Source organism: Sinocyclocheilus anshuiensis, unplaced genomic scaffold (genome assembly GCF_001515605.1).
Source record: "Sinocyclocheilus anshuiensis isolate Anshui unplaced genomic scaffold, SAMN03320099.WGS_v1.1 scaffold42, whole genome shotgun sequence".
Lineage (NCBI taxonomy): Eukaryota > Metazoa > Chordata > Actinopteri > Cypriniformes > Cyprinidae > Sinocyclocheilus > Sinocyclocheilus anshuiensis.
In genome coordinates this window covers 1,984,020-1,995,684 of record NW_015546057.1, presented here as the reverse complement: position 1 = coordinate 1,995,684, position 11,665 = coordinate 1,984,020, and the positions used below count along the sequence as shown (strand labels likewise).

The following is an 11,665-nucleotide window of genomic DNA, read 5'->3' as shown; positions in this document are numbered from 1 at the left end:
CACACACACACACACACACGCACACACAAACAACCAAACATACCAGTGTCCCAAATTGTCAGCAGAAACCACAGACTCAGATCCCGAACATAAGAACAGAGCGATTAGAAACCTGCAGCCCCCCTCGGGTGGTCCAGGACAGCATGCTACTAACTAATCCATGCTGCTACAGCCTCAGCACGGTCAGATACAGACCCGCAGTCACGCAAGGAACAGCACTCACACACACACACACACACACACACACACACACACACAGGATGAACATAACTCCAGTGCCATAGAGCTAAATATGGAGTTTCTCTGTTTCTTTCTTGTTTTGTTTTTTAACTCCCTGCAGCTGAAAATGTTTTCTGCTCTCATCCTCTCTGGACTGGAAAACTAGGCCAACCCTCTGCCTCCGAAACAAATAGAGGGGACGGAAAGCAAGATGGAAGGATGAGAAGAGAGGAGATGAGGAAGAGGAAGAGGAAGAGGGAGAGACAAAGAGAAAGGAAGGAAGATGGTAAATAAAGGACAAATAAACGAGAGTGAGAGAAGGAAATGAAACCATCGTTGTTGCACACGGGATGCAAACAGGTCCACAAAACACAAGAACTGAATGTTTATTGAGAAGAAAATGAGTTTAACGTTTCCTGCTGAAAAGATGAGTGCTGCTGCACATGCAAAACTTGCCAACACAATGTTAGAGTGATATGAAAGGTTGCTATGCAGTTGCTAGGGTGGTATGAAAGACTGGGCAAAGACAAAAGAGTCCACATGCAGGGCTCTATGATATTATGGTCTCTGGATATGACTTAGGTTTCTCATATGAATTGTTATGCTGTTAAGTTTTTGAGAGTTGCACAACATGACATTATAAAACTGAACTAAAATTGCCTTGACATAAAGAGATCAAGCAATCTGATATTTATCTGAGATGGGTCTGCATGTTGGTAACACCATGACTTTGGCCGTCATTGTTTTTCTCATTTTTTTTTCATCATTATAATATCAGGACAGTTGTATCACCCTAACTTTACTGAATAGAATGAATGAATCTGAATTCAGAAATGAAAACAATGCTTGACTGGCATTTTTAATCTATTTAGAACAAATTAATAAATTGAGACCAAAATATTAGTGCCATATCATTGCTTTTCAGCAGTTGTTCTCAACTAGGGGGAATCAGCAAACTTCCAAAAGGGTCTCAAGATCACTTAAAATAAGACAAAAGCATGAAAATAAGCTTTGAAATTTTGAATTCCAAAGTTTTTATTTCTATATTTTATATTTTCACTGGAAATTTAAATGTATTAACTATGTTGGGTTTTTGTAATTTTTAAAAGTCTGTTTATTTGATTTTATAATTTTTTTTGGTCAATATTAGTACACTCAGAAATAAAATAAAATAAAATAAAATAAAATAAAATAAAATAATTGAGAAATGTGGCCTTGGCACCAACAGAAATGTATGTACATGTATGTATGTATATATTTATTTATTTATTTTTGTTTTATGTTTTACTTTTAGTTAGCTATAATAACCCTGTTCCATGACCATTTTTATATATTTTATTTATATACATTTTTTCCAGTTTTTCTGATTTTAAATATTTTAATGGAGAAAATATGAGTAAAAACTTTTAAAAAAATGTATATTCATTAAATCGTGAACAACTGGAAAGGTCATGGGGCCTCGAATTATGCTGTGGACAATGGTGGGCCTTGGAATCAAATAAGAGATATGAAGGTCGACTAGAAAAAAGGCTTGTTTCTAACCTGTAAGTATAGAGAAAGGAGGCACGTGCTTGCGGTCTTCTCTGCTGGGTTTGCTGGTATAAGCCGTGTTGTCTGGGGTCTCTATTACTGCCGTCACATTATCATCAGCCACTGGATCTCTGGTTGGCAGCACCTGTGTGTCTTCTTCCTTTAATGTGTGTGTGTTTTTCTCCAGATGATCCTCCGGGACACTAGATGGCGCTGTGGAGTTTTCTGGCCTCCGGTTTTCTCCTTTCTCTTTCGCCGTTGAATCCGGTGCTGCTGTGGGCGGACCTTTTGTCACGGATCCGTTTGTCTGCTTTTCAACATCGTCTGGAACTCTGGCGTCTTTACTCTCGGCACTTTTCTCCTCATCCTCTTCCTCTTCTTCTTCTCCGTTCTTTTCTGCATCCTCATCCTCACCCTTCCCTCCCTTATCTCCTCCGTCGTCAGAGCTGTCGTTCTCTGCGGCTGCGGTGGAGTCTGCGTCGGAGGCCGGTGAGGAGGGCGCTTCTGTGGTGGTCACCATGGGTTTGGCTGGGATCTGGCGGCTGGAGGGCGGAGGCCTGGTGGGCCAGACGGAGCTGGGGAAGGAGGAGATGACCCCACCACTGAAACCCAACCCCGCCAGGAGGGTACTGGTCACCACAGACGCCACCGTCGCTTGGCTGCCGCTGGAAGAGGGGCCGATGCCGGTGGCCATTGAAACGAAGGAGAACGGAAGACCAGAGGAAGTCCAAGTGGAGGAGCCGGAGCTGATGGGTGCCATGTCTGCCGAGGATGCTGGGGACACAGTTGGCTAGAGACAGAAACAAATAGCATTTTATTAACATCTACATTGATTCCAAAAGATAAAATCTGTGCACATCATGTAAGTAAAATAGACCTGACATAAGCCGGATGAGGACCAACAGAATAACACGTTCCAGGCCATTTTTGAGTCATCTTTTTCATGCATAGCTATGGATTTGCATTGAGTTCTAATGTGCAATTAATGTATCTAAAATAAATATTAAATAAAAACATTATGTAATATTAAAACATAAATGTAAATATATATATATATATATATATATATATATATAAAACAAATGATATATATATATATATATATATATATATATATAAAACAAATGATAATTATTATAAAATTATTTGCAATAAATACATTTATTTTATTTTATAAGAAATAAAAATAGGCAATAAATAAGGCATCTATAATTCTACAATAAATAATAAATAAAATAAATATTTTAAAATATTTATAATAACAACAACAACAACAATAACTATAATAATAATAATCAATGTACTTTTTATATTATTATTAAAATTAATCTTTGTAATAAATACATTTGTGATATAAGAAATAAAAATGTAATATGCAGGTATATTTTATTTATTTAATATCCACGTGAAGAGACCGTGCTGCCACCTGCTGGACAGATGTAAACTTACCATCCCAGTTTTGACTATTCTTGTGCCCTCAAATATCCTGGTGGTGTTGGCTACCATAACAAAGAAGACAAATATGAGTGAGAGGCAGCACTTTTAAAAGCCACACCTAACGTAGCATTCATTAAAGCCTTGTCTGTGTGCAGGTGTAGCCCTGTACCTCTGAAGAGCATGCTCTGGCTGAAGTCACTGCGCTTGTCATTCAAACACACCGCCTGGACGCGGAACAGGTACAGCACATCCGACGACACCGGTGCGATGACGGCCTCCTGAAACACACACACAATGTTATATATACAGTGAACGTACAATATGTCACGGACAGATACGCCTCTGAAAAGTCAGTCTGGAAGGGTTATCATCTGAAGCTTCCAGTCAAAACACAAAAGAAGAATGGTAGACACACTTTGAAGTGTGACCTCTCCTGACAGAGGTCTGGAGGATGAAGGTGAACAGCTTGTTCTCTTCTCCTTCACTTGACGGTAACACCTTTCTTCTCAAGTCATTAGCATTGAAAATAGACAGTCTCTATCAGTCTCTCCCTCACATAACATTCATTACCACCTAAAGCACCTCTGAGCTGCTCAGCTGGGACACAAAGGCATTGGGATTCAACGAGAGAGGCGCTGCTTTATTTTTAAAGGCTGTTTATATAACATACGCCTTTATCAATAAATTATTCAACATGATCAGGATCTTTCAGAGAAAATATTAATATACATTACACTTCAGATTAGTATATAGTCAATGTAAAATGAACTATATCACTGTAAATGTAGTGTGTAATAATATGAGGGGACACAGTATTTAATTTGATTCTTTATTAGCGGTGTTTCCTAAGACGAACATCACTTATTATTTATAACCAGATGAATAATGATATTTTCTTAAAGAAATGAATACTAATACTCATTCAGCAAGGACAAATTAAATTGATCAAAAGTGACAGTAAAGACACGTACAATGTTACAAACAAATTCTATTTCAAATAAATGCTGTTTCATATTCATCAAAGAATACTGGTTTTCACAGAAATATGAAGCAGCACAAATGTTTTGATAACTGATAATTGACAACGATAATAATCATAAGTGTTTCTTGAGCAGCAAATCAGCATATTAGAATGATTTCTGACGGATCATGTGACACTGAAAATTCAGCTTTACTTACATAAATTGCATATAAGTTACATATTAAAATAGAAAAAAAAAAGTTATTTGAAATTGTAATAACATTTCAGAATTTTACTGTTTTTATTGTATTTTTTTTTTAACAAATCCATGCAGCTTTGGTGAGCAAAAGAGACATAACAAGAAAATCGTCCAGACCACAACATTTTCAACAGAAGTGTATACAGTACTTAATCTTAAATAAATATGAATAATAAAGGATGAGATAATAAGCAGCTCCTTCACTGAAATGTAGTGAGTTTGACTGCGAATCAAGACTATATGTTAGAGCATAGGCTGGGCCCTATAAAATCACTTTTTTCTGCATAAATCTGCAGAATGTTGCTTTTCAAATACGCTTTTCAAATATGCATTATCAAATTAGATTTCAACATTAATGTGAATAGTGCATGGCTGTGCTAAACACCTCCATGATGTGCTAGTGGGTGGTTTTTAGGGCGTAAGTTGCTTATGAGTGTTTGTTTGTGGGTGCCTACTGGGCTAAATAAAAAAAAATGCAATATTTTAAAATGTGTTCAAAGGAGCGTACTACAGAGTACAATACTTTTACTGGTAGCTGATACTAATAAAAAAAGAACACACAAAGGGTAGTGCATATTAAATTAGGCCTCTAGCAACACACTTGATTAACAAATCTACTTTGATGGTCAGATATGGGCACTTTTTAACAACATTTCCTTCATTGCTGCTTGCTTGTCTCAATGGTCTCTGTCTGAACCTCACTCAGGCAGCCTGATTTCGTCTCTGAGAAATGAAGATTCAATACAATTCTAAGTGTATGAGCAATAGCCATTATCATAACTCACTTCACCTCTCCGGGGTCTGCTGAAAAGTGCCGTGATTCTTGAGGGATTTGTAAATCTTACGCTAAGTAAATGGCGTCAGTTCCTCTCCACTCCAACACCTTTCTGATTTATGCGAGTTTGACTCTATTTCATTCTGTAGAAGACCCCAACTCAAATATTACTCTGTGGTGTTGGGTTATAATAAATGAAAAGGAGTAATTGATCTGGTAAGCAGTCCCTCTAAAATCGAGTCGGTTGCTAATTTGACCCAGATAGCAGCGTCTTGGGACGAGAGAGGAAATAAAAATGGAAATGAAGAACTTAAAAGAAAGGAAAAAGGGAGGAACAAGAAATAAAAAGAGAAAGGAGGGAATGGGGCGGCTCTGATGATATTCCGAGATGGGATGCCATGCCATTTTCAAAAACTGCACACTGGAATGTATGGGAACAAAATGAACAATAATGACTTCATTTCTTTGTACTGTTCTGTCGCCTCACAACCCCCTATGGACTAGAGAATTGGAAATCTCAGACTGTTATAAATTTCACACCCCACAGAGTGTGCTCGATGGAAAGTTAAGAGAAATGGGTATAAAATACATCTCCACCTCTTAAACAGTTTTAGTGCATTAGTATTTTCAAATGGTGGGCCCCAAGGTCGGTGTCTACCGCTGCGGCCCCCTGCTGACGACCTAAAATACAGTCTTTATTCACAGTCACACTCACTGCGCTTCTGCAAACATGGATCTGAGGCTCTAGCGGAGGAGAGATTACAGGATATTATCCATGAGCTAGGGGTTTACAGACATGATAACAACATCCTCACATGCCAGTTTGTTTTCCAAGAACAGGCTGCACAAATCTGAAATGTGAAATGCTTATTGCTTAAAAACAAGAAAAATTCAAAATGTAGGCTATTTTTTAATATATATATATATTTACGGTAGGAAATTTACAAAATATCTTCATGGAACATGATCTTTACTTAATATCCTAATGATTTTTGGCATAAAAGAGTATATATATACATACACATACACACACACACACACACGCGTGTGTGTGTGTGTGTGTGAAAGGATAAAATGTTTAACTAGGAAATATGTGATATTATGGAAGTTAAACATGTTGCATATGCTATTTCATGCTGTCTTTTAAGTATAACAGGGATATTTTATCATATCTTAGGGGAGATTTTGTGGTATAGATGACCAACAAACACGATAATGTCTTCCAATGAATATTCAGTTTATAAATTTCATAACCCACTTTATGAATGTTCAGTGTGATGCAAATGCAATTTAATGCTGTCTTTAAAGACACATATTTAATCATCTATTGGGTTTACTGTGAGATATTTTGGTAAAGATTATCAGTAAAACACAAAAAGCACACACAACCCCTCACCAATATTGTTTCCCATTGAATATTCAGTTTAACAGAAACACTTTAGGGAACACATACTGTATTCACTATTAACTAAACGTTTTTCCCTCAATAAACTAATTTGCTGCTTATTGATAGAAAGTAAGGTCGTCGTTGTAGTACAGTAGTTATGTTTAGGTACTGAGTAGAATAAGTACCTAAGACAGCATATTAATAAGCAACCAGTTAATAGTGAATAGTGTTCCCTAATCTAAACTGTTACCAGTTTAACCAGGAAATGTGTCACATTATGGAAGTTAAAAATGTTTCATATTCTATTTCATGCTGTCTTTAAAGTATAAGAGGCATATTTGATCATTTTCTGGGAGATATTGTGGTATAGATGACCAATAAAAACACAAAAGCGAACACAACCCCTCACCACTATTGTTTCCCAAAAAAATATCCAGTTTAACTTGGAAATATGTCACATTACAGAAGTTAAGTGTGTTGTGAATGCTATTTGAGTTTTAAGTATAAGACAAATAAGACAAATACCTTATCATTCGTAGGAATTATTGTGCGATATTGTTATATGGATGACCATTACAAACATTCCTCACCAGTTTCTGATCACTCCCTTTGACGTACGTCTCCTCATATGACTCGTCATTTCTGGTCCAGCTGTAGGAAATGTGGTAGCTGATGATGGGTGGATCGTAGGTGATCTCCGGACGGGACCATCGAACGAAAAGCGCCGTCTTGTTCATGTGCTGGACGTTCATGTTGATCGGGGCACTGCTGCATGCTGCGTGAAAGACAGAAAAAAAACAAAATGTGTGTTTACCTCTTTGCCACCACTCTAACCTTGAGCTCCATTAGTGCCCTTAGATCCCACAGCCACTAGATGGCTCTGTTAGACCATTGACTACATCTACTCGGCTTTCACGTGTCCTGAATTGTGTCATGCCCTCTGTAAACACCAGCAGCATCCAAGTTGCTGTTAATCTCCCCAGCAGAAGGTGTTTAATCACCGAGCGTGCCACAGTTTCTGCCGGCTGACAGCGTGCGTAGGGGTGAGCTTCTATTCGTAGAGAAATCTGACAGAAGAAGCCCTAAATTTTCTTTAGTTTTGGTCTTCCTAAAATGCATGCAACATAGACAAACACACACACCTCCACACACACACACAAAACACTCCCTCCCACAGCCACAGGGGAGCCATTACATCCAAAACAATGCTAATTAAACTAATTCTACCATCACTCTTCACACCGAAGCCTCTATTATCTCTAATCATGAGAGAAGTAATAGTGACTACAGCCGTAATCATACTGCATAAAGAATACCGTGATGCCTGCCCTGACTTTCACACAGATGGCGTGCATTCGTGTTTACAGCACACAAACATGACAGAGACCTTTGAGGATGGAAGCTTGTCCTTTAAATAAGACCTCATAGACAGTTCAACAGCCTCCTCCGGTAAGAGTTTATGGGGGATTTAGGGTTCAAAAGCCCATGAACATTCCAATTTGCATACTATTCATCCTAGATGATATTCAAGATTAAAAGCAGTGGGTTTCAAATCATGGTACGTTGAATATAGGATGCTAAAAGTATGCAGGCAGTACTATTAACACTGCCCACAACTCCTTGCGCAATGAAAGATGAGTTTAAGGTGTTCTCTTTTCATGTTTTCAAAAGTCAGGAATGCTGCTGCGTCACTTTTTAATGTACGAACCTAAAAGCTAAGCAATAATGAATTGCAAACCTAAATGCAAACAGTGAGTTTGTCCCAAAACCTGCAGAGTGTTTTATTTCTTACTCAAAAGTATGCACTTTCCCATCACCAGCAAAGTACAGTACTTTTAGCGTATATCATAAGTATCGATTGGGATGCAGGAACAGTAATATATGGGACCCTTAAAGACTGTCCACACCAATAAAAATGTTTGGCACAAAAATTTGGTCCAATTTTGCATGTGATAAATGGCAGACGGGCTGAAAATCAAAATCAACCTCTGACAGTAGGTGGTGCTGAATTCATTCATTCATTCATACATACGCAAAACATGAAATACAAATACTTTAATGTACAGTCATTATATGTGCTGTGCTACCTTCTGTTTCTGACACCCGACTGTCACGATAAATCTTGTTTTCAAACAACTATTTGCAAAAATGCAACTCTTATTGGTTGGTCAGTTTTCTTCGCAATGCAATCTTCACAGTTGCATCTCTAGTAGTTTGTTGTTGTTGTTGTGTTTCTTCCAATTCTTTTTCGACTGTGAAACAAGGGGCCAGGCCAGTGTTGCCAACTTTGTGCAAAAAAAAAAAAAAAAAAAAAAAAAAATCACGTCACTCACACTATACACAAACCCCAGTGTACATATAAAAATCATAATACTTTGCAATTTACTAGCAAGAAATTTAACATTTAACATGTCCATTTAACATGGATATGGACTTATCCCACATAATAGAACACAGAAGGGTTTATATAGGCTAAAAGCAACCATAAGATCATCGTCAAAAGGAGATAAATCTTCAAAATTTGACTAAGGACGATACCTACGAAAAACTGGCAAGAACATTGATCTGACCGATGTATGAAATCATGTATCATACCTTGTCATTCTCAGCATTTTTCACATTCTCAACCTCTTTTACACGATTGTGTTTAAATAATGAATTTTATATTATGTTCAACAGAATTCCAAGAAATCATCACAAGAAAAGCCTGATCATAACATCTTCTCCGTCCTCGTATCTGTGCAGCACATCCCTACTCTCTCGTCCCACTCAGAAACACAGTCACAGAGGTTACTGTGCAGGTCTCTTATGAGATGCACAGAGAAACCTTTAATAAAAAGGCCATCTTTGGCCCTCCGGCTTGTTGACCATAGAGAGTGAGATTAATGGAGGGATGTAGCAGGAAAGGAGAGAAGGTGAGAGCAGAAGTCAAATTAGAGAGAGAGAAAGTGCAAACACTCCGTTAACCTTGAGTGGCTGTTTTGAAAAAGACCAGTTTAAAGGAACAGTTCACATGAAAAATAATATTCTACCATTGGATGGAAAAATAGCTTTTCTTTCAAAAAGATACAGGTTTTGAACAACATAAGAGTGAAAATAAACATAACTTTATCTCAAAGCAAGTGTGTGCATTAGCCACACAAGAACATGCCTGATTACGCACATTTTAGCTTGAAATTTTGAATGTTTAACAAAGGAAAAAAAAACATTCAATTGACGCATTTCCCAGCTGGACACACTCGCAGGTGGGAATGTGTGCTGCGTCAAAGTCTGTACTATATTCTGATAAAACTGATTCGGCTGTTTTGCCTACTGTGAGGGAGAGTTCATCTATGATCCAGCGCGTCTTTTGAATTAATCGAAGCTGACAAAAAGTTCAGCTCCAGCCTGCAGGCACCATTGATATGCTTCTGTTTTCAGCTTCTATCACACTATTACTCCACCCTTTCATCCTCTTTTCTTTATTCTATCCTTTCTGTTCCCTTTTTATTCTTCGACGACGGCGTCCATAATCAATTTTGCATGGTGCTGAAATTAAACCTATAACCAGGGAGCGATAAGAGAAGCGTTTCTCTCTTCATATTACAGTATTTTAGAATATTTCCAAACACCCAAATTAATTATATTTCTGATTCGGAATGTGCTGGAATTTAAACAGATCACTGCAGTTTCGGTAATCCAAATCACCTGGAGTTTTTTGGATCTGCGTAAGAGTTTAACCCAGTGGTTCCCAACCTTGGTCCTGGAGGCACCCCAACACTGCACATTTTGCATGTTTCCTTTCTCTGACACACCAGTTTCAGGTCTTGGAGTCTCTACTAATGAGCTGATGACCTGAATCAGGTGTGTTTGATTAAAGAGACATGCAAAACATGCAGTGTTGGGGTGCCTCCAGGACCAGGGTTTGGAACCACTGAGTTAAAGTAATCCTGCTGCATCTACAAACAGAAAAGCATTGATGGGGCCAAAAAAGCTTTGCTCAGTCAGCCACTCCACCTGAAGCAATGCAAGAAGAGTTATAAACAAAACTGGCAGTCAAAATGCACAAATACATGGTTGAAATAGAATAAATTTGTGATTACTAAGAAGTAAAAGGTTTGGTTAAAGAGACATGCAAAACGTGCAGTGTTGGGGTGCCTCCAGGACCAGGGTTGGGAACCACTGGTTTAATAGAGAGTGTGGGTGGTCAGCTCTCTGTGCTTCTTCAGCTTCTTCTGTTAGCCAATCATAGCAGTCGGCATTTACTTCCGAGTCTACATCCACCATGCCTATTCAAACAGAGCGTTCTGATGAGGGGGGTTAAAACAGCACAGAAAATAGCCTATTACTTAAAAAAAATTAAATAAAAAAATGCCATTGTAAAAAGCCGCCAAGGGTCAAAATAAAATACATAAAAGCGTCTGTTAAAGAAACACCCACAACTTATTTTTGCTGTCAATGAAAGAGCAGCTATAAAAAGGGAGGATGAAAAAATAATTGTGTCCAAAAATGAAGAGGAATGAAGAGCTGAGGTAAAACCTGTTGTATTTGGTCTCCATCTTCAAGACGTCGTGTCTTTACCCTGTCCAAGGCGATGAGGAATGTGTCGTCTTTCTGCTTTGTCGTTTGTGTACTGTGATCTGTGTTTGAGCTGTGGGGAATGAGGCATTGTACTTGGACCATGGATCACCAGGCAAGATTTTATGAACATTTGAGCAAACTGTAAATGAGAGGAGCTACCGCAGTACAATTCCAATGCCAATCAATATCTGTTAAAGCCCTCTAGATATTATGCTCCACATAGTACAGGGAAAGAGTGTGTAGGATGAGTGTTTTTGTGTATATGGGGTAAACAACCTTTGTCTGTACTGAAAGGTAGTGGGTGTGTATTTCTGTTTGCCAATTTGTGTGGATCAAATGTTCCCATGAGAAAAACGGCCTTCATAAAGGGATGTAAAAATGACAGTAAGGATGCTTGTTAGTTTGTTAGGGTTAAATCCCTGTCACATGACCCACGTCAGGGCTTCAGTGCTCCTCTTAACACAAGCGTCAAGCGCCGCTGTGATCTCCAGGTGAAAAAGCATTTTTATGACATTGCTAGGCAGCAAGAAAGTGGGA

At 38.2% G+C, this 11,665-nt stretch overlaps 1 protein-coding gene across 1 annotated transcript in view; it reads right to left on the bottom strand.

Annotated features, from left to right (window-relative positions):
- ptprga (protein tyrosine phosphatase receptor type Ga) overlaps nt 1-11,665 on the bottom strand; it is a 302,816-nt gene that overhangs the window by 44,810 nt on the left and 246,341 nt on the right. The window contains exons 9-12 of the mRNA XM_016500550.1: nt 7,159-7,343; nt 3,356-3,464; nt 3,199-3,248; nt 1,762-2,539 (exon numbers count right to left, since the gene is read on the bottom strand). Of these exons, the coding sequence (XP_016356036.1) occupies nt 1,762-2,539; nt 3,199-3,248; nt 3,356-3,464; nt 7,159-7,343 (1,122 nt within the window). The remainder of the gene's footprint in view (nt 1-1,761; nt 2,540-3,198; nt 3,249-3,355; nt 3,465-7,158; nt 7,344-11,665) is intronic.